General features: G+C 38.2%; 1 protein-coding gene across 3 annotated transcripts in view; it reads right to left on the reverse strand.

Annotated features, from left to right (window-relative positions):
• Positions 1-33: 33 nt before the first annotated feature.
• Positions 34-23,670, reverse strand: part of mkln1 (muskelin 1, intracellular mediator containing kelch motifs) — a 127,001-nt gene continuing 103,364 nt past the window's right edge. For 2 of the 3 annotated variants that reach the window (XM_072562925.1, XM_072562924.1), the window contains exons 15-18: positions 15,355-15,494; positions 14,505-14,607; positions 9,643-9,697; positions 35-8,405 (exon numbers count right to left, since the gene is read on the reverse strand). In XM_072562925.1, coding sequence (XP_072419026.1) covers positions 8,284-8,405; positions 9,643-9,697; positions 14,505-14,607; positions 15,355-15,494 — 420 coding nt within the window. In that variant the 3' untranslated portion in view covers positions 35-8,283. Of the gene's footprint in view, positions 8,406-9,642; positions 9,698-14,504; positions 14,608-15,354; positions 15,495-23,670 lie in introns of all 3 variants that reach the window. The other variant, XM_072562926.1, reaches the window with a different exon arrangement.

Here is a 23,670-nt window from a genome sequence, read left to right on the forward strand (position 1 = left end):
TAATTTGTTCTTTTGACAAGCATTAAAATACACTTTTGCTTTTCATTTTTTTTATTAAGAAAAGAAACTGAACAAAATACAGTCTTTTTTCCATATGTACATTACATACAACATAATTCTACAGTTGCATTTGTTCACTGGGTCTACACATTCAGTTATTCACAACAAGGTAGTGCATAAATTGTACACATTTCAGCAAATGTTGGGATCTTCATACTTCCAAAATGAAATGGAACACACACACACACACACCAGTTCGGTCAGCTCACAAGTTAAATCTGCTCAGTGGAACCTTGGTCTTGCTTGGAAGATAACATTCTGTTTTGGAGGTTGCTGAACAATCACTGAAAGACTAAAGGGAAAAAAAAACATTCCCTGGACCCATATTCACAAATAACCCAAAGTATAACTGGAATCTGTACATGATGTATTGCATAAATGTTTATGAATACAGGCCCCTGTGCACTAATCAGGATCACAGACACACAAACATGAATAACTGAAGCACCAAACTGGGTTCAACACCCAATATAAACAACTGAAAGCCTTCTTAAAACTGTGCACACTTTGAAGTCCTTTGGCCAATCATTTCTCAACAGTGGTCTTCTGGTTGACTTTATAACCATGTTTAGTTCCAGTCATAATTAGTCACCATTTGGGAGGGATGGATTCACAAATGTTTATTTGGTCTTTTTTTTTCCGGGATCACAAGTTAAAAAAAATCTGCGTGACTTTCTTTGATCGTATCATTGGACTGTGTACAGCAAAATTATTGCAGCTTGTCCAAAACAACAGGTTGGAACAGGAAAGGATAGGCCCATACTATATTTAAATGTCCTTAGGGCATTACCAGACAGAAAATGTAACCACATAACTCACTAAACCAATACATTTGTATCCTTCATTATAAATAGTCAGGTAGAGCAGGGCAATTCTACACTGATTAAAAGCCCCTCTGATTGAAATGGTGAGAAACATTAACATTTGAGATTAAAACACTTTCCTCAAAAACACTGGTGATGTCGTTTTATGATACCCGATCACCATCACACCTTTCTCTACCCAAACCTGGGTACACCTAGTAGAAAATTCATTATTGCAATTACCAAATTTACACAAGTAGTTTAAAAATGAATTTTAGATTTCTGGAACCTCAGCATCTACCACAGCAATATTGGTTCACCACCCAGCAAGGTCATATACGTATCGATGTCAGTAATTCATCAGTCTGAATGATAGAATTTGTTGATGAGACATTTGCAAGAAGGGGAAAGGAGACAAATTCTTTCTTCAGAATACTTTAAATTGATGGACATTCAGGAGCAATCTCTTTCCAATCCACAAACTATTTGTCCATTTTTAAAAAAAGAACATGAAGGGAGTTTTGCCATTCTTGCCACTCCAGACAAATTGCATTCAATGAGTATTTACACAGATGTCAATTTTTAAAAAATTATATTCAAGTTTGCTGAACGTTGATAATTGAGTGTTAGCCCTTTATCAGAATCAACAAAAAGGTGGGATTTAAAAGAACCCTTTGAGAACACTGCAGAAAACAGCACTGATAAACGCCAGAAAGTGTAGATTATTTTACCAAGTGCCAACAAAAAGTAGAAAATATCTTTGGCCAAACAAGCAACAGCATCAATATTAGGTAATCCTTTTTAAATTCATCCAACCAATCTGCTCAACAAAGCTATAAAAAGGTGTAAAATAATTACTAAAACCCCAAAATAATGGATCCACACTCCCTGTGGAGTGAAGCTCCATAACTCCCTGTGAAGCTACATAACAACCATAATGTCAACCAAGTTAAAGTTAAAAGGAACTTAACTACATTTCTCGCTACTAGTAAGTGGCACAGACAGTGTTTGGCATTTTAAAAAAGGTCAAGGAGCAAAAAATTTAAACTCTTCCCAAAGGTGCATGCTTTGTTTTCATCTTAATACAGTTCTTATGCAGTACATATGCCAATTAGAAAAATAACGATGGGAACAAAGTCGTTTTTCAAGAAAAAAGGTGAACATACACGTAAATATCCTTTACAGTGTGCATGAAATTCATGTTGGGAACTGTATTCAAACCACTGACAATGTATTTTCTGCTTCTTTCTGGCTCCAATCTTTAGCATTCCCAGTTTATTAACTTTAATCTGTATGGTTGGTCTGTGTCTTTTCCTCATGAGCTTTGTAATTATTAAAAAGGGAACTGATTTGACCAGCACTCTGAGAATCTGAGTTCAGAGAAATTACAGCAATAATTCCATTGCTAACCCACTGCGCCACCCATTGACAGTTTTAAAAACTGCAACTCAACAAATAACACAAAACAAAGTACAAAGACTTGTGGTTTGAGACACGAAACTTCAAAAGGTGCGAAATAAACACATTCCAATAATTTTGCAAAACAAAAAGGAAACATCTTATGTGATCAATTCAATGGGATTTTGCTACCGATATTAATCCAAGTTCTGCACTGCAGTTAGAAAGTTACAGTTAAAAATATTAATTTATTTCCCCAATCATATTGAATATTTTTGGCCTTTGATCAATGTTGCCTCCTTTCAAATATTTAATCTATTTTTAAAGTGGGCACAAAGATACAATATACTCATTCTCAAACTGGTTCCAAAACACAATATAGACACTAATTTACCTTAAAAGGAAGGAATAGACCAGTTTCTGGGTTTTTAAAATGGGATAGCCATTCCCTTGCTCCATCCCTAAGCATTCACCCAATTCAGCAACACATCTGCAATTCACTTAATTCCACTTCTTTGCGGTTATTTTGAAAAGTCACGTAATAGCCTTTGTGATTATCATGAATATAAAACAAATCCAATCTGTTCAAATTGTACTTCTTTTAAACTGGGCTTTTAAACAAAAATATTTTTTAAGAATCCCTCAAACTAAGAGCTATTGTTAGGAACTTGAAGCTTCTCTTTCAAGCTTTCAACACAGCATGCTTCTCACTTGTAACTTTCTATACCTTTTGTTTTGTTCATACATTTTGTTTTTCTGTATTTTTCATCCTTTTGCACTGTTTTAAAAATAAAATCTTCAAACTCCATTTGTTCCAGTCTGTTGAATAAGGACAGGTAAAAATGAAAACACCTACCTGACTATCACGTTACACAATCCTGATTCCACCAGCTTCCAACACAGACATTCAGCTGCTTATTAAAGCAGGCTCATTAGCTGCCCAACCACACCTTTCTATATACATACAAAGCAAACGTGCTTAACCAATTAATTCAGATCATAACTGATCTGACACATCAACCGAAAATCTCACTTTCAAATCTAGACTGTTTGAATTAAAACAAAATTACTTCAGCCTCATAGGCCTATAGATTGCATTTCAGCCAACCTGGTTTAAACAACACTATTTCTTTCCTAACACATTCAAAAATATATAGAGAGTATACAAAGCAGGTACAAAGACATTTAAAAGGATCAAAACGCACAGACATGAATAATGGGTGCAGGAACAGTTCTACCTTTTTGATGGTCAACATTAAAAAGTATACATTGCATTCAATCCTTTACATTGCCCCACAACAAAATGAAACATGCCAGAATACAAAAGAGTTCATTAAGAGATGCCTATTTAGAACCAATTAATAACAAATTCTAGACAATGTTATTCAGTGAACCCCAAAACTAAGACCAAGTAATTTCATTTAAAGCAAATGGTTCCTAGAGTTATTTTTTTTTGCACCAGTTATGGTGAAGGATTGGGGTTCAATGGGTCTTAAACAAACAAGACTTGAAAGTGCACTGAAGTGTAAAAGGCCTCTCCCTTAAATGGCTAGATAGTTGATTGACAAAACTCCAACTATTTCAATAGTACTGTATCAGGCCACCTCAATGTGCTTACTAATGAATTACTTTTTGAAGCTGTTGTTGTAGTATAGACAATCAACAGCCAACTTCCACACTGCAGGATCTCAAACAATGGCAGAATAAACTGTTATCTCGTCTTTGTTAATGGTGGTTGCAGTAAGGGGGCTGCTCGTGCTAAAACTCGGTGGGTAGGAGGAGAAATACTGGCTAAGACATGCATATAAGCAGAGAAAATGCAACACACTTCTAACTAAACAGAGCACAGTTAATTGCTGCAGCTGTGGGTCAATCCTAAATCTGATTACTAAATATTGAATTGTTGGTGGTTTAGCAATCTCTAGGATGAGACGTATTAGGATATGTCGTAGCAACTCATCTGGAAATGTATGAAACTGTAAATTGAAGCAGAAAGTCCCAGCCCACAAAAAATGAAAACGTGAACGGTGAAGTATGTGGAGCCAGTAACTGAAAGTTTTAGCACTGGGCCAATCCAACCATATTTAGTACAGCAAAATCTAACCCGTACCTTCATATGTTTTCCTCTAATAGAACAGCTCATATAAAAATGAATGAACCAGCCAGATGCTTTATACTGTCAAGGCTGACAATTATTGCGATTTTATTTGTGCCACTTAATTAATGTCAACTTGACATAAATCAGCCAGGTATTTCTAAAAGATTTTTAAAAATTGCCAAGCTGCCCGCTTTCAATACTAATGGGATACTGCTAAATGGGATAAGCTTAAAACTTAAGACATTACCATGCAACTATATGGGCCATTGGTCAAAGAACTATAATAGAAAACAGTAATATGGTAGCTCATACCAATTAATCATTAGTACTTCACAGTACAATTGAGAAACTTGGTGGCAAATTGTACCACATTATGGCCTGTTTTTGTGCTTTACAAGGATAGTTAACAGTAATTCAAATAAAAAAGCATACTGAAAGATACGATGGAAACCATTAACAAAAATAGTAGTTCAGCCTACACGAGGCAGAGGCTAATCCTTTTTGGTTTGACTCTTCAACAAATATACAATCTTTAGCTTTTCAGATGTTAATGGCCAGGTTTTGCCCTCTAAGCATTTCGTCTTACCTAGATAAAAAGGTTCAGAAGGAACAGTTGAGCAATTCATGATGCTGCCAGGTTACAAAAGGCAATTATAAAATGGAAGGCTTTTATTTTTTCCTTCTATTCCAGTGAAAAATCACACTATCGCACAGGATGTTTTAACTTGTCTTTGGTTCTTGCCTGTGATTTTGTTCTGACTATAAAGACTTTCCAATACTCAGTCTGACATATTCTACACTATGAAGCCTGCAACCCCAATTCTGTAAGTACACAAAGAGGCTCAAATCACATTAACAACGAGCATTATCTGACAAACACAAAGGGGATTGCTGAAACCTACTATGAATTACAAACTCCATGTTTTAAACAGTTGAAAGGTGTATATTAACCATTTGGACAGTGACTTTGTTGGGTCCAGTTCTTAATTTCCCAATCATAGGCATATTTTTAAGTCAATGCATCTGGTGCAGGAGGTGCACTTTTGCAGCAATGGTTTTCAATTTTGTGTAGTAATTGCTGGCATCACTATCTTAAATAGGAACAATGGAATAAAGTAAACACTTTATTTACTTGTATTCCCAACCGCCCTAAACTCTTATTAGCCCTACGTCAAGACCATCAGGGCAGGTTGGTTGTCAATTAAAAGTACCTGTGTGTAAAACCACCAGGAATAATATGCTTTAGTTAAATTTCATAACAGATCAACTTATGTTTCAGAACTGGATATGTTTAAAACAAAAAGAAAATTTTTTGCTTCATTATTTCAGCAAAGGTTCATTGAACTTGCCTTTACACAATTCTTAGCCATGCTGATTGGGTTTTAGTTTGGGGAGGGGCTTCAAGTTTCTGGTTTTAAAGAATTCACTCGAATGCCTTGTTATTTGGAATACCAAATGGCCCATTTTATAAACTGGAATGTGGCAACATTTGAGAAACGGGAAAAATGTTGCCTAGATCATAAACACTTTATATACACACTGTTGGAAGAGGCTTCTTTAATTCTATTCTTTTAACACTCCTGCCACTTTTCCAAAAAAGACCTCTCACACCAGGCATCTTTACAGTTAGCAGACTGGGGAATTAGCAAAACTAGGCAAAATTTAATATCACAGGGTCAACTCTACATTTAGAAGACACCCATTAGTAGTAATGCTAACAAAATCCTGACTCTCCAACAGTGCTCCTAGAAAGAAATCAGAATTTTCACAGTGGTGCAAGTTGTTTGGCAGAGGCGCAAATGTAGCCGAAGCGAAAAATGTCTTCAATCAACATTGTTTTTGAAAATAACATACTCTTTAGGAACCATTTGTGAAAACCAAATTTAAAATTATCTTCTATAAGAAAAAAAAGCTATTATCTCTAATAGTCGAACACAAAAACAGCATAAAAAGAGCAATCCAATCAGTGAGGTAAATTATCGCAATTACGTCCATTCCTAAGACAAGTGAAAGTGTTTAATATTGTCACTGACAACTGTGTCTGTTTAACATATTTGCTGCTACCATCCTCCACACAAGGTCGTTATATGAGGAATTTAAATTGAAAGGTGACAATGGATTAAAAATACATAAATAACTATTGTGCAAAGCAGTAGAACTTAGAAACCTGCATCAGCAAAAATCTTTCACAATTTCCTTAACAATTTCCAATAATTAGTTCAGATTCTTTAAGATATGAAGGAATTAAAATAGGTCATTGGAGAAACTTATCAAAAATTAAAATACTATAACAAGGTCCCCATTTTTAAGTTTCAAATATGCACTTCTAATTGGCACCATTGACCACATCCATCTTTGGCAGGTGAGCTGGAATTTTTTTTAAAAAAAGGACAACACACTTTAAAAAAACCCATCAGTTTTACATGTTTCACAAAATGACATTGCAACTGATGACTTAACTTCACTCAGCATGCCTTAGATAATTGAGGAAATATGAAAAATAATGCAAGGTATGACTGAAATCTGGCCTCTTTTGTTATTATATGGAGGCTAATTGCAGAAAGGATTCTAAACCAAACTTCTACTGCTTAAAAAGCAACCATCTTAAGAACTCAGCGTAACAACTATTTGCAAATTACACACATTTTAACATTGTCTATTACTTAGCAAATAAAGTGAGGGGGACTTTGCAGTAGCCTGAGAGAATAACTACCACTTTGTGGGTGATGTGGATCTCAGACATCCTAAATAGTAGTAGGGAACACCACTGAACTTCTGCAATAAAATAGGCTTTTTCATAAGTGTTTTCTCAGATTCAGTGTGAAACTCCAAATCCAAAGGTAAACAGGATTTTTGCCATTCATTTTCCTGTAGTCCACATCACATTCAAGAGGTGAATTAGCAAACTCAAAAACTGACAGTAACCTTGCTTCTAAAATAAAAAATAGTGGACTGCACTTTCCAAGGGAACATACCCATCAGAAGGCCTTGGATACTGACCAGCTGTACCTGGGACTGAGGGCAAGCTGGGAAAAGCAAACTGCTGATAACTACGAGTTTTGACAGCAATTGTTTCTTTGAAATAACCTTGTTCCAAGAGGAAAAGATTTCTCTGCATCCTTCATACCTTTTAAACAGACAGCTCAGAAACAAATATTTTGAAAGCTTATTTTCAAACCATGCCATCAAACAAACTAAAATGTGACAGATGTGAAGTCAGTCCCCTTTACAAATGGACTGTGAATGAAACGCAAGCATTAAAATTAAAAGTATAATGAATCAATTCTGAAGTAAAACACATCCCAATAATGGCAGCAAATCTACTTCACCTGCTGAGAATACAAGAGTCAGCTCACTCCACAGGGCACTGTGTAATGCTGCAGTCACAATGTGTGATGCACAGCACTCTAATTCAATTTCAAAAGTATCATTGCACCTTTTAAAGCAGTTATTAATATTGCTGTGGAGATCAGAGAGAATGTGAATAGCACATAAAACACCATCATGTTACTTCAAGGGTGTAGACTATTGGACTGGTAAATGGACAAAAGTTGACTGAATTACTGCTGAAGTATGTTTGCAGCATTATTCCAAGACATTAAGAACGTCAACTGCATGTCTATTGAAACTCTGATGGCAGGATTTATTATTAAATCCAAATATTTACCAACACAGGAAGGGACTGAACACACAATGAGAAGCAAACCCATATTCACGAAACTCATCTGTTTCAACCCAGTTTTATCATCTGCATTAAAACAGCATTGAAATTAGACACTCAAATCAAAACTAGATGAAAAGTGATGCATAACAAAAAAAAACTTTGCCAGCCAAATATCGTAAGCCAATCTAGCCTGTACAAAACAGGAGATCAGATTTGTATTTCAGTTCCTCTTCAGATGAAATCCATCGATTGCTGTCCAGCTACAGTGTGATGAGGTCAACCAGATTGCCTTTTGGAGGTGTCATGCTGTCAGGGAAGAAGTTTACCAGCGTGTCAAACAGCACAGTCCTCTGGGCATAAGTCTGATCAACATCTGAAAAACCTATTGAGAAATGAGAGAGAGAGATGAACATCAAATGAATGATGTCAGTATAGTACTTACTGAGTAAGAGATAATGACACTGGGGGCAATAAAGCATAGGACTCCTAAGTGTGGCATTTAAAAACTATTCAGACAGAATTTGGGCCAGGGGAAGGACACACATCTAATTAAAGCTGCATTACTAATGATGATTAAATACCAGTCACGCTCTTCATGGATTCATTACTGCCATACCTTGATGTTAATATTTCTACAAGTTGATCAGTTTTAGCTTCAACCAACTGGAGAATATTACAGGTCTTGAAACAAGTGATGTTAAATTACATACGGGCAAATTCTAAGCTTGGAATGCAATAATGGGCCATAAATCAGATGAAATAAAGAAGTGCACCACTCCCTTTTCCCCAAATCATTCACATAATACCACAGAAAAACAACTGCGAGACACCTTTAGTGGTCTCTTTATGTTTCTCTTTAGCTAAATTGCTTAAGGCATCGAGGCAACCATGGGGCAACAGCTCTAAAGGTGCAAAGTCCATGCTGTGCTGCATTGATCTCCAACGTATCAGAGTGATGGCACCCGATAATGAAGGGATGCCACATTCCCTCCCTATTCCTGAGTAAGCAAGCTTGCTTTGTGAGGCAGCCCATTTCTGCTTCCAACATAGTCAGGCACCTGCATTCAAAACATTATGGTTTTATTTTCTGACAATGTAATGTATTTGTTAAAATTCTACAGCTGAAAAAATTAAAACAGCTTGAAATGGAAGGAAAGAAAATAAATTGTCTAAGACTTTCAAGAGACATGATAACTTTGATACTGGATTTACTTTTGCATTATGGCATTAATTGGAACAACAAACACTCAGGTTAGCTGGCACCTGCGCAGAGAGGACACTAGTTTTTGCTTGATAATCTTGACATAACTCTGAAATTTTATTCCCCACTCTCAGGTTCTCTGATTATACAAACAGGTTTAAACTTTGTTTGCAAACCAGCTGAACAGTTGCTTTTCTAGTAGACACAGCATTACATAAAATGTAAAAAAAACTTTACAGAACAGGCCATTGGCTCAAAGCTTTATATTTACCAATCTTGCATTATTTGGTTAATTTCTGCCTCATGTACCTGTCTGTTTAATGTAAAAGTGATATTGACCTCAACCACTCCACAGCCATGAATTTCAGAACTCTCACCACTTCATATTGGGTAATCGAAGCATTTTAAGAACACTTACCTAACGGTATGAAATCTGAACTTGATTTGAAGAGTGCCTGAGCCAGTAACTGAAACTTGAGAATAAAGGTAACACATTAGTCACAAATGTATAACGCAAGTGAAATTACTTCATCTTGTTGGAATACACAAGCTCATAATAAGTAGTAAAGCCAAATGCTACAAATTTGTTTCTTCCCCCACCAATTTTGCCTGTCCTGAGTCTCTGCAGTATTTTCTCTTTTTACTTTATAATAAATGTAGCTCCATGACTGGTTGTTAAAAAAGGGATGGAAGAAACATCATTTTAAAAGACAATCAATGCAATGTCGAAGAAAGCACAAACCCTGTTCGATCACAGTAAATGAAAGGCTGATTCAAGAAATGCACAGCAATAGAAAATCCTAGTAGTGGCCCAAAGTTTAGCTTACATATGTAATCTATACAAGGAAGACCAGGAAAGGAGGCACCAAGCAAGAGCCAGGTGCATCAAGGGAATGGAATGAAAGGAAAGAAAGCTGTGGACCAGTCATCCCAGGTCAACACTATAACCCTGATTACAAAATGGCACTGGCAAAATACGGAATCCAACCTCCACACCCATCCACCCTGCTGCAAGGAAATGGTGCAGTAGGTAGCTGAGGTGTCAAGCAAGACTGCAAAACAAAACACAAATGCACAATAATAGTTGTTGATTCACTAATAATTTGAACCAAGTATAAAGATCCAGTAAATTCCAGAGCAAACATCTCCAAATACACCAGGTGACAGACAACTTTAAACTTGTTCCACTTCCCAAGTGCAAATGCAGTTTTTAATTCCAATGTTAGTCAACGAGTACCATAAATAACAAAATGTCCCATGGTGCGATTCTGTAGCTTCAAAGACAACTGGATTGGTGAATGGCATTAGTGGTCCAAGCTGTTTAGAACTACTTGCAAATTCACAGAAACCAGTCTAGCACAGAAAGCACCATCTCCAGACAAAGCTGTCACACTTAGCAGATACAAAACAGGGCCTCACATCCTGTTGCAATGCACACTAACTGGTTCAGCATTAAACCACACAGTCTGCTGCCAATCTGAAGATTATGAAATGGAAGGCAATACATACCCCAATAAAGCATATTCTGAATTTTCAATAGGAGACCACCATCATAATCACAACAAATTATACAGTGACTGCACAGTGTTAGAGCCAAGTAGCTGCAAGATAGATTTATACAGTGCCTCGAATGTAACAAAATGTTCCAAGATACTTCACAGATCATATCCAAACAAAATATAACAAGAAGTCACATAAGGACAGAGTTAGGAAGATGACTAAAGTTTGGCTAAAGCAAGAGGCTTTAGAAGAACATCTTAACGGAAAGGAGAGAAACAGAGATATAGGAATTCTGGTGCTTAGGGCTAATACAGCCTTTAAAACAAAAGGGAGGCTAAAGAAGTCCACCACTGACACGGCAGTAGCAACCACCTGTACCATCTGCAAAATGCACTGTGGAAATTCACCAAGGCTCTGCAGAAAGCACCTTCCAAATCCACAACCATTATTATCTAGAAAGACAAAGGCAGCAGATACACAGGAACTCCACCTGCAAGCTCCCACTCCAAGTCACTCACCATTCTGACGTGGAAATAGATCAGTCCCTCAGTATCACTGGGTCAAAGTTCTGAACCAGTTCTCCCTAACCAGCATCGTGGTTGGACCTACAAAGACAGCAACAGTTCTAGAAGGATTGCTATCTTCTTAGCAATTCAGGATGGTCAATAAATGCAGACCAAGCCAGCAAAGACACATCTCCTGAATCAAGTAAAAACATACTGAGATATAGTAATGCTAAGTCGTGGAAAATATCTAAAATCCAGAATGAGAATTTGAAGTTAAAACATTGCAGATTCAATGCAGGCAGCAAACATAGGAGTGCTGGGATAAAAGATTTGTTGGAAGCAAGGACATTGGCAAGATAGTTCTGAAAGACCTCAAATGGACTAGTGTAGGCCAGGTAGAAATACACTGTAGTAACCCAAGACTTGACTATTCCGGACATGGGTAAGGTTGTTGGCACAAGCTGATCTACGTTATGTAGATGGAAATAGGTGGTTTAAATGACACTCTGGATACATGGTCAGAAGCACATCTCAATATCAAACAGGAATCCAAAATTGGCTGAACAAGACTGACTGCAGACAGCTGGCAAGGAATGAAGGAACTGGAGACCAGTCTTCCTAATATTCTCCTGAAAGAGAGTCCCTGCTTACTCAATACTAAATGTCAGACATGCAGTCTGAAAATTTAGAAACAGTCAATGCCCATAAATACAGAGGCCCAAAACGTCAGTAATGCAAAGTCAAAATAAAAATACATGGTAAACTGCAACAGAATACAATGAAAAGATAACTGGGGGCATTTATTTTGCCAGAGTTCATCAGAACTACCAAGAAGTCAACAATTCCAGCAACAAGGTCAATTACATGTGCTCAGGTTATTGCTATCTTTCTCTGAACCACACAGGTCCCTTAATAAGAAAGAGCACGTGGTATTAGGGACAGTATCTTAGCGTTGATTAAGGAGTGGCTAACTATTAGAAGATAGAGTTGGGTTATAGCCTCAAGGCAGACAGAGGGCTGTTAGAAAGTTGGTCAGCCTTTTCAGGAATGGCAACCTATAACTAGTGTGGTGCCAAAGGGATTAGTGCTGGGGCCACAATTATTTAATGACATGGATGAGGAAAGTGAACATACTCTAAAAAATTTTGTGAATAGCATAAAAAACAGGTGGTAAGGCAAGTGTTGAGGATTACAGAGTCGACAGAGGGATATAGACAGTGAATAGGCAAAAACTTGGCAGGTGAAATATAATATGCAGAAATGTGAGGTCATGCACTTTGGCAGGAAGAACAGAGGAGCTAAATATTATTTAGATGGAGAAATATTGTAGAAAGCTATGAAGCAGAGGGACTTGGGAGTCCTTGCCTACAAATCACAAAATCAAGCATCCGAGTTCAGAGGGTAAACAGGAAACGGAAATTGAATATGGGCCTTTATTTAAAAGGTGAATGGATTATAAAATTAGGGAGGTTTTGCTGAAACTATACAAGGCACTAGCCAGACTACATCTGGAATACTGTGAACAATGCTGGATCCCTTATCTAAGGAAACAGATACTGGCATTGGAGGTGGTCCAGAGACGGTTCACTAGATCGATACCCAGGTATGGAGGGATTGTCTTGTGAGGACAGGTTAAGTAGATCAGGCCTACATTCATTGGAATATAGAAGAATGAGAGGCAACCTCATTGAAACATACAAGATTCTTCAAGGACTTAACAGGGTAGATGCAGACAGGTTGTTTCTAACCTTACTCTATGTTTATCTTTCTAACTTTATTTCTTATATTAGCAATAACTAAGGTAATGTAATTTTCTCTATTTCTCGATTTTATATCTAACATTTGTAACTAGGATGGCTCTACATGGGGTGACATTGTAAACTTTTCATGGCACTCCTGTACTTCACTGCACGTGACAATAAACCTAATTCTAAAAGAGCAGAGGCATAATCTCAGAAAAAGGGGTCACACGCATTTAACACAGATGAAATGGAATTTCTCCTCTTTGGGAATTCTACACCAGAGCGCTGTTGAAGCTGAGTCATTAAGCATATGCAAGGCTAAGATAAACAGGTTTTTAATCAGCAGGGGAATCAATAGTTATGCAAAAAGGCAGGAAAGTGAAGCTCAATGTGCTCCTACATCTTATGGTTTTATTATTTCACCTCACAAAAAAAATTCAAGGTTATTTAAATATATTCTTTCATAATAAGCAGCCAGTTTAGAAATACAGCCAATTACAAACATCACTTTCATTACAATTTCATGTTAAGTCCCAAGATCCATGAAAGTCTCTGATGTCTGGATAAAACCAGGAATTCATATATTATTAAGACCACTTTCAAAAGTAAATCAGTTTGATCACAAGAAAAAGTGTATTGGACATTTTAGACAGAAAACAATGTAGACTGGTCCCAGTGTCAACCAATTCTTAGAACAATTTTTATCTCCATTACCTGATTTGATTCCACACGTTGATCACTGCATATGAAAACAAACTTTAGATAGCAGCCCTAAATCCCATTTTAAACCCATGTCATAGATTTTCAGTAGAATCTGAAAGCTTTTTTTTGTGATTGGCTAACAAATAGAACACGTTGAGGTGCTTTCTACCAGACCTTGAACTGATGGTGAAAACTGTATTTTTGTTAGCTGAACCTTGGTCAGACAGGCATCAACGCTGCTGCAGTCAGTCATCATAGGCAAGTTGACCAAAACACAACTACAAAACATCACCTTTCCCACGTTCTACAGCTGTTTGCCTATCATTGTTTCCTTTTCTGGGCCTTGTACCAATAATGCAAAACCTGATTTCTGATTGAACAAAACTGCTGATAGACAGAAGCCCGGTTGCCTCAACCAAGTAGTCATTCCTCGAGTCAAAACTTAGGCAGTAAAATATTTGCTTCACAGCTAATCCCAGGTAGGTGTTCAAACACAGATCCACAGACATCCACTTCCCACCAGGAATCATTGAATAGTAAACAAAGTTTTGGCTGCCTTGCCCTCCTTCCTAAACAAGGCGCTTTCGAGGTTAAAAAGCTGTCTTGCCCTTGCTCATCCAATTTTTCCCTCAGGTTGACATCAATAAATAAACTCTACAAATTGACTCTCAATTTTATGCAATCTCAAACATTCTGCATAAAGAAACATGGGTCCAAAGTCAACTTGCACCCTCCAATCTTCCTTTTACCCACAAGTTCTATAAATCATCTTAAGCAGCAGCATCAAGACACAGAGTGGGGCTGGTGACTGTAAAGTCAGTATACCTTACCTCTTTAGTTTCTTCAGGGTCTGAGTGATCCACAGTAACATACAAGTCATTCTGTAAATATTTTAAAGCACTTAAAGGATCTGCTCGAGCTTTTTCCTCAAACCTACAGTAGAGGATTTAAGTAAACATAGTAATCAACTTGCAGGACAAGAACAAAATACATTCTATTCCACTATACTTTGACAGAAGTATGAACAGTTATCCACAGCTCCAGTTACAAAGCTCAGTAGTTTTAGAATAATGGATGGAAACGTGATTTGGAAATCTGGCACTTTCAGGTGACAAAGGGATGACGAGTAAAAATTGTCCAATGGAAAAAGGACACTGTTACTGATTCTTGCAGTCAGTTGCATAGCTGCAATGTTAGAAGTTCAGGCATTCTCTCAAACTAGAGAGGGTCTGCAGCATATGGGAATCTAAGGGAGGGACAAACCAATGAATAGGACAGTCCTTGCAAAACAAAAGTTAAATTAAAAATCTGACTGCCAAGTTGATTTTTCTTTGAGATATTAAACCATGTTTCAGTATATTTCCCAGTATCTCTTAAAAAAACTTCATAACAAAGATGAAATATGAGAACAGATGAAAAATGCATTTAATTCATTTAGCTCTGCAAGTGTCAAATATATCTGAATAAGAAATGGACACCAAGGTCAATGAAACACACCTTATGACAATATTATTCAACAAATGAGGCTGAACAACCAGGAATAGCTGGAAACGAACAGGATATTTAACAACCGAGCTTCTAGCACAGATCCACAGGTACAATCAACACTCAGGATAGTTTTGAGTGGCACGTAAGTTCTGTGCTCTGTCGAAAGCAACTTTGGAGATTGTTCTTGTATACCTGTGTCTCCGGATGAGGTATCTGCAATGTCTCAGGAGGTAGTCCTTAGAAGGGCGGCAAAGCTTCAGTGACCAAAAGTCATCTAATCTCATCTTGGGTGAGCACGACTTCCCGGGATTCCCACCAAACAAGTAGTGAACCTGCTCTCATAAATACAGGACTTCATTTATTACATGCAAAAAAAATTAAACTTCTGATCAACATTCTAAAAACATACATTAAAGCTAAAATTACAGGGCAAATAATTCGGAGGCTGAAAGAAGTCTGCAAACGGACTTCTCTCTTTAGAGTTTACTTTGAACATGCAGGTAGTGAGAGAGTGGTGGCGAGTAAGGTTGGCAGGTGTGTCCATTTAAACCAGATGATGGGTATTCTGAAAATGCCTGGTTGTTTTCCAGATGTCCCCACTGCACAAACAGGCAGGGCAATCATGAAGCAAGCAGGCAAGTATTTAATACAATGAGCAGACATCCACACAAGTATTAACTTCATGCATAAACTGCCATCTAATGCTGGAGAGTCCAAATTGACAAAACGTGGAAGAGTAAGAGAAGGAAAAGATCCATTTAAATAGAACGGAGAACACTTATTACTAATTATTCTTTCCCAAATCACTCTTAAATTAAGAAGTACGTCTCCAGACTGCTATTTAGGTTTTTATTGATGTCACTGATAATTAGTTGCTAAGCATTCCCTGATTTTTCACCCCACTGGAAATAACACATGTGGACGATCACAATTCTCACTTTCTCCTCGGAACATTTCAGCACCAGGAGTTCAAAAACAGGATTTTACCTCAATGAATGGAAAATAATGAACTTCACTTATGGAATCAATCACTATCCAGCAGATTACAATTACTTTCAGTTATTTTGCACTGAAAAACAGGAATGCCACTGCAGTCTCAAGATTGCTTCAAGGTTGAAACATTTGAGAGATTGAGATACTGTTTAGTTTAATGCTGTCAACTTATTACACTCTGTACGCTTATACAGAAACACAAATCAATATATGAATAACTACAGTTAATTTGGATCTTTCCTTACTAAAGTTTTGAGAACATACTATACTATATTTAAGGACTGCCTGGGGGAAGTTTTAACTACTTGGACATTATCGACATTGAAGAGCATTTTTAACCATGTGATTCCTTTGAAATGTGTGCTGTGTTTTACTGCTGTTTGTTAGAAATCAGGTGACTGGGAAGAAACTACTGAAACAAAGCAAAGCATTCAAGGAGGCAGGAGGTGGGGTTTATTGTATACTAGGGGAAAGAAAAACAGACTTTGCAAGGTCTGGGAGGGCTTCTGTGCTACGGGTGCCCAGCAATCACATTCTATCCTTAGTTTTCAGACCTTTGACCCACTGGGGCTTGTTTATAAAAATGTTTTCGCCTTAAAAATTTTGCAACGACTTGTCTTTGTGCAAGTGTGCCTGGCTGTGGGATTACGGGTAATTAGTTTTGAATTTAGGTGCTAATCAGTTTGCCACTTACTTCAAAGATAAGTTTTATTTGTAATAAAGCAATTGTTTTGAGTGGTTCATGTAACTCCAGTGAAAGTTAACTTTCATCTGTACAGTTGTAGTAAAGAGAAGCAATTGGCCACCTTGATAATTTGGGCTTGATTTCAGTCCATTATTTCAATCATGGGTATAACAAAAGTTAAGAAATCAAAACAATATTTCAAGATTCACAGTTTGCTTTATGAGTCTTTATAAAATAAATCTTGGACGAATACAAGACAGCTTCAGCTCCACTGACCTGCACCTCATTACCAGAAAACAGAAAAAGTTGAGCCGAATAAAATAACGAGGCAGCTTCCAAAGGTTATTCCAGACAGAGAGGCACCTAAACAAAGTTGCAATCAAGCCAGACCAATACATCTTGGAGCATTCTCAACACTGGCCTATTTGATCCACTCACTTCCATTAATGTCTTGATGAGCTATAATAAGATTGTCCTTCAATTAGATGCCTGCAAATTGACTGATGTTCAAAAAAAGTCTAACCTGTGTTATGAAAAATGATATTAATTTTTTGAGATGTCAGGCAAGGCTAACTTGCATTCTTGATCACCTGACTGTAATTGACAAAGAAAGCAACCACTATTCTTTCAAGGTTCCATACTTCGGTTCAAATTCAAGGGTCAATGGAGCTCTGAAATCAGACAATAACAATTTGCAGAGACAAGAAACTTCCACTGTATAGCTACTGGCTACAAGGACTGTTGGTCCAACTAGAAATTCATACAAAAAATGGAGGAACAGTTTAGAGCACAACATTGAATGAAACCAGTGTCTGTGACATACACAGAATCTAACAGCAGAGAGTTGCAGGTACTGACACGTTCAATGTTATGCTACTTTGGCTGTTTTAAATATTTTTTTCATCCTAGGTCCAAAGGCTGTACAAGAGACAAAGACAATAAAGCTGTCACTGCAGTGCTTCATGTCTGGCACTGAGCCACAGATATTTCCAGAGTTCCAAGCCAGTTATGATCATGAAAGCTTTTTATTTTGTTAGGACTGTTTTAACACGGTGCTTCGAAAACAGATACAGCAAAAAGCTGATTCTGACAATTTGGACCATACTGTCTAAAAGAGGCAGAAACAATGTGGGGAAATAATACTATGCCATGTCAGAATGCCCACTCAAGCTCCAACAATCTTGGATCAGCAGGAAATAGCTAACTTTGCCATTATTTGGAACTGTCTTACATACAGATGGTCAGAGACACTTTTGGCTGAAAGGCATGATGGTACTTCAGACAAACATAAGTGTCTTTGAGGCACATCTTTCACTTCATGATTCACACAAGGTTATGGTTGAAGCAACATCTGCTATGTTGGTAAGCTCAGCACTTATAGTGAAAGAACTGAAAATTTGGTGAGAATATAGATGGGAAGAGCAACATTAGATTAGATTACTTAGTGTGGAAACAGGCCCTTCGGCCCAACAAGTCCACACCGCCCCGCCGAAGCGCAACCCACGCATGCCCCTACATCTACCCCTTACCAAACACTACGGGCAATTTAGCATGGCCAATTCACCTAACCTGCACATTTTTGGACTGTGGGAGGAAACCGGAGCGCCCGGAAGAAACCCACGCAGACACAAGGAGAATGTGCAAACTCCACACAGTCAGTCGCCTGAGGCGGGAATTGAACCCGGGTCTCTGGCGCTTGAGGCAGCAGTGCTAACCACTGTGGCACAGTGCTGCCTCATAGTGCCTGAGACCCAGGTTCAATTCCCGCTTCAGGCGACTGACTGTGTGGCATTTGCACGTTCGCCCTGTATCTGCGTGGGTTCCTCCGGGTGCTCCGGTTTCCTCCCACAGTCCAAAAATGTGCAGGTCGGGTGAATTGGCCATGCTAAATTGCCCGTAGTGTTTGGTAAGGGGTAGATGTAGGGGCATGGGTGGGTTGCGCTTCGGCGCGTCGGTGTGGACTTGTTGGGCCGAAGGGCCTGTTTCCACGCTGTAATGTAATCTAATCTAATCTAAACATTAGGGCCAATCTTGCAGAATTATGCAAAATCACTTAAGGCATTTCACCATCAGTCTGCCTTCCTTTGTACTCCATCTATCTACGTGCAGCATTTCACATGGGCACTCAAGAATGCTTTCAGAAGGTAGCTTCATCAACAAACTACCACCATAAGACAGGCACTTCAACCCCAGTAACAAAACAAAGGCCAAATACCTCACCCTGAGGGCCACCTGTGATAGTGCAGAAAAATCAATAATCATTTACTCTGAGAAAGTCACCTATCGGAGATCAGTAACTTAATATTTATCAAGAGCAGCCACCACTTCCAACAAACACCTCGACATTTTTTTTTACAGTTGAAGTTGAAATCTCTGTTGACCAGAAACAACATATCAGGCTGTTCTTTAAACATCAGACATGAAATACAATACAGTGAGACAATCTGTACCATTCTACCATTTCTGGTAGCTTTGGAAGAAATTTCACAGTTGTGAAAAGTATTCGAAAACCAGAAATACAAAGTAATTATCTAAGAGATTATTCATCTTGCAAGGGCAAGAATTCCTATGTTTCAAGGCCTGGATGAACTCTGGACAATCTAGTGGCAATATACACCTGACTGACAATCAATCCTTCATGTATAGACATAGCCATTGTTAAAGGATACTCTCTTCAAGTTGGGCAAATGCACAATGTTTGGTGACTGGAATGAAGTGTTGTTGGAGAACAGAAGGCAAGGGAGATCTCTGTCCACTCCATCCTCCAAGGAAACTTACAAATAAGGTCTACAAAAAAATTAACAGCCACCCCCCCATCCAAGCTTACTTTTACGGATGTTCCTTGCCAGCAATTCTTGATAAAACCATTTCAGGGACCGAGTTAAATCACTGACATTTTTATTAGACCCTCAGCTGCTGAAGAACTCTCACTCTGCCTGAAGACCAAGATCAGCCCAGTGGGAAGGGGGCACAGAACACTCTAATACAGCACATAAGGCAACCACTCAATGCATTGTAAATCATCTTGGACTTTGATATGGCATCCAATCAATCAGTTTCATTTTCTCTGAAATATTTCCCCTTCTATCTAATTCTTTTTTGAAAGCTACAATTCAATCCGCTTTCTTCCTTCCCAACAGTGCATTCAGAATCAGAACTCGCTGATAAAAACACTCCTGTTCCCTAGGCTCTTGTGCTAATTACCTTAAATCTGTCTCATCTGGTCACATATGCTCCTGCCAGTGGAACTGTTATCTCCTTATTTACCCATATGTCTCTAATTTAACTGCGGTTTTCCTCCAACACGGAGTTAAAAATCAGCTGGACACTACCAGAATGATTTATGCTTTCAAAACAATATTAAGCTTTACTTGCTACTATATTTTCCTTTATTTACATCTACAAATCACATTAATATCATCTTTGTGGTTCTCAGACCATCTAAACCCCGAAGAGTGAATTATAGCCATATATTTCAACGCCAGTTATCCACAATCTTGTATTAACGTTATCTGCACACAATGGCTCAAAGACCATACACAACAATGGTCTTTCAATAATGGGAGGTAACACAAGAGATTATGATGAAATACTTCAGCAGCAGAAAATAATATACAATGGGTAACCACATAGTTATGCTGGGAGATCTTGGACAGGTTAGTTATAAGTATCTAAACTATGCACTCAGCTGTACTGCAGTCCCTCCTTCAAGAATTCTAGCAATCACATGGATCTGATCCTGCAATTACTGAACAAAATCAACCTGCTTTACTTTTTCATTTTATGTACAGCTATACTCCTACAGTTCAAAATGGATAATGCTGCTCTATTAAAATGCATTATCCCATTTTAAAGCCACACCTAATGTGATACTGCTACATTGTGGAATGAATCAGATCCCCTCAAAATGTATTAAGTTAGTCTAGATCCTAACTTTTTCTTATTTTAAAGGCAGTGTAAGGCATTGCGCTCCAGATACAATTCAATTGATCAAACGAATTGACATTAAGCAAATCACTAAATTTTATACTACAGTTAAAATACAGGCAAACTAAAAGTAACTGTACCGAAATGCTTACCAAAGCAGAAAATATATTAATTACTGCAAGTTAACTGTCCCAGTAAAATATCTTAAACACCCTTGGCAAAGACAAATTCAGTAAAATAGATCGTCTCACATGCAATTCCAGCAACGGGAAGAGAACTGCAGCTTTTAGCTGTAACAGAGAGAGGATTAAGAGCTTTCACATCCAGCTTCAAGATCCCAGCAACTGCAGAAAACTAAATTTAAGAACCTTGATTCTGTGAGAGCTTGACCCCACCCATTCCACTGTTTCTACTGTTCCAACTTTAAATAAAATCTCTAAGGCCTCAAGCTGTTTACTTGATGGGAAAGGAGTCATCTGCTAAGCACCTTTGCCTCAACCTTGCTTTATGCACCACCCTCTACGTGAAAATGTTTCCCCTCAGGTCCCTTTTAAATCTTTCCCCTCTCTCATTAAACTTATGCTCTCTAGTTTTGGACTCCACTCCCCTGGAGAAAAGGCCTGGGCTATTCATCCTATCTACGCTCCTCAGGATTGTATAAACCTCTAAGGTCACCCCTCAGCTTCCGATGCACGAGGGAAAATAGCCCCAAGACTATTAACTGTCTCCCTTTCGCTCAAATCCTCCAACCCTGGCAACATCCTTGTCAATCGTTTCTGAACCCCTTCAAATTTCACAACCTTCCTATAGCAAGGAGACCAGAATTGCATGCAGTATCCCAAAAGTGGTCTCATCAATATCCTGTACAACTGCAATAATGACTTCCAAACTCCTATACTCAATGCACTCACCAATAAAGGCAAGCATGCCAAATATCTTCACTATTCTGGCTACCTGTGACTCTACATTCAATGAACTATAAATCTACACTCCCCAGGACCTTATCATTAAGTGTAAAGATCCTGCTTTGATAAGCCTTTCCATATAGTAGCACCTCACATTTATCTAATTTTGACTCCATCTGCCATTTCTTGGCTCAAGGTGCCACTGTACTGAGGTAACTTGCTTGGCTGTCCACTACACCACCAATTTTGGTGTAATCTGCAAACTTGCTAATCATACATCCAAATCATTTATATGAATGACAAAAAGCAGTGTACGCAGCATCGATCATTGTGGCTCACTGCTGGTCTCAGGCAGAGAGTCTGAAAAGCAACCCTCCTCCACCACCACTCTCTCTCATACCTGCAAGCCAGTTCTGTATCCAAATAGCTAGCTCTCCCTCTATTTTGTGTGACGTAACCTTGCTAGCCAGTCTCCCATAAGGAACCTTGTCGAATGCCTCAGTGAAGTCCATATAGATCACATCCACCACTCTGCCGTTATCTATCCTCTTCATTACTTCTTAAAAAACTCAATTTAGTTAGTGAGACACAACTTGTCATGCACAGAACCATGTTGACTATCCCTAATCAGTCCATGTCTTTCCAAATACATGTAAATCCTGTCCCTCAGGATCCCCTCCAACAACTTGCACATCACTGATGTTAGACACATCTGTTTATAGCTTCCTGGCTTTTCCTTATTACCTTTCTTAAATAGCTGCACCAAATTAGCCAACCTCCTGTCTTCCAGCACCTCACCTGTGACTACCAATGAGACAAATATCTCAGCACAGGGCTCAGCAATCACTTCTAGGGTACACCTGCTCAGGTCCAGGGAATTTATCCACTTTGTGTGCTTTAAGGCTTGCAGCACCTCTTCCAATATAATATGGACATTTTTAAAGATGTTGCTATTTATTTCCCCAAGTTCTTTAGCTTCCAAACCCCAACACATTTAAAATGATCTAAGAACTGACTTAAATACTTTGTATTCTAGCCTCCAGTACCCTGTGCGGTAGAGAATTTCAGATATTCACTACCATCTGAGAGGAGAACGTGCTTTGTTCCAGAGTTTTAAATGTTCTGCTTTAAACCATGTCCCGCGGATGGAAAAATCTTCTCAACATCTACCCTGTGAAGCCCCTTCACAATCTTGTATATTTCAATAGGATCACTGCATATTCTTCTCAAGTCTAATGAATAAAGACCTAACTAGTTTAGCTGTTCTTGATATGTCGATCTCTTCACTTCAATCTGTTTTGAGCAGTTTCAAATACTAGTGGATGCTTTTGAAATACAGGAACCAAAACTGTAAACAGTATTTCAGGGTCGCCTCACCAACACACTGTACAGTTGTAAGAAGAGCTCCCGGTTTCTAAAAGGCCAAAATTTAATTTGCGCCTTAATTACTTATTGTACCCACATACTAACTTACTAAATCTCTTACCTTTGAAGAGGTTTAGCTCTGGTGTGATTTCACTTTGCAGCAATGAATTAAGTTGCATTAACTTAAGAGGCATTGCAGTCTGCTCAAACACAATGTAGTCCTCACAGTGACTGCTGCTTTGTGGCTTCTGCTGGAATGCACCCAATAGAAAAAGGCTGCCTTGATGCATTGTGAACACACTGAACAGCAACAGGTGTTTTACCTTTATTGAAATAAGAGGGGACTGCTTCTATTCTAAGGAAATTTGATTTTCTAAGCTGGATTTCAAATTCAAGTTTTTCCCTGCTGAGTTATTATATCAGCCTTCAAACTGCTGACTCCAGTAAGAACAAAGCTAGCTGTGTGCAAACAGGTAAGCTGGGTTGATGAAAGAGATCAGCCCATTTAAAGAAGCTCTGTTTTGAAGGGGGGTAAGTACTCAATTGTCCCTTTGCAAAGGGAAAAGTATTAGATGTCAATTATTTCACGCATCATCCAAATGAGAAAAATAAAGAATTATTGCTCAGTTCCAA

This window comes from Chiloscyllium punctatum, chromosome 44 (genome assembly GCF_047496795.1).
Source record: "Chiloscyllium punctatum isolate Juve2018m chromosome 44, sChiPun1.3, whole genome shotgun sequence".
Lineage (NCBI taxonomy): Eukaryota > Metazoa > Chordata > Chondrichthyes > Orectolobiformes > Hemiscylliidae > Chiloscyllium > Chiloscyllium punctatum.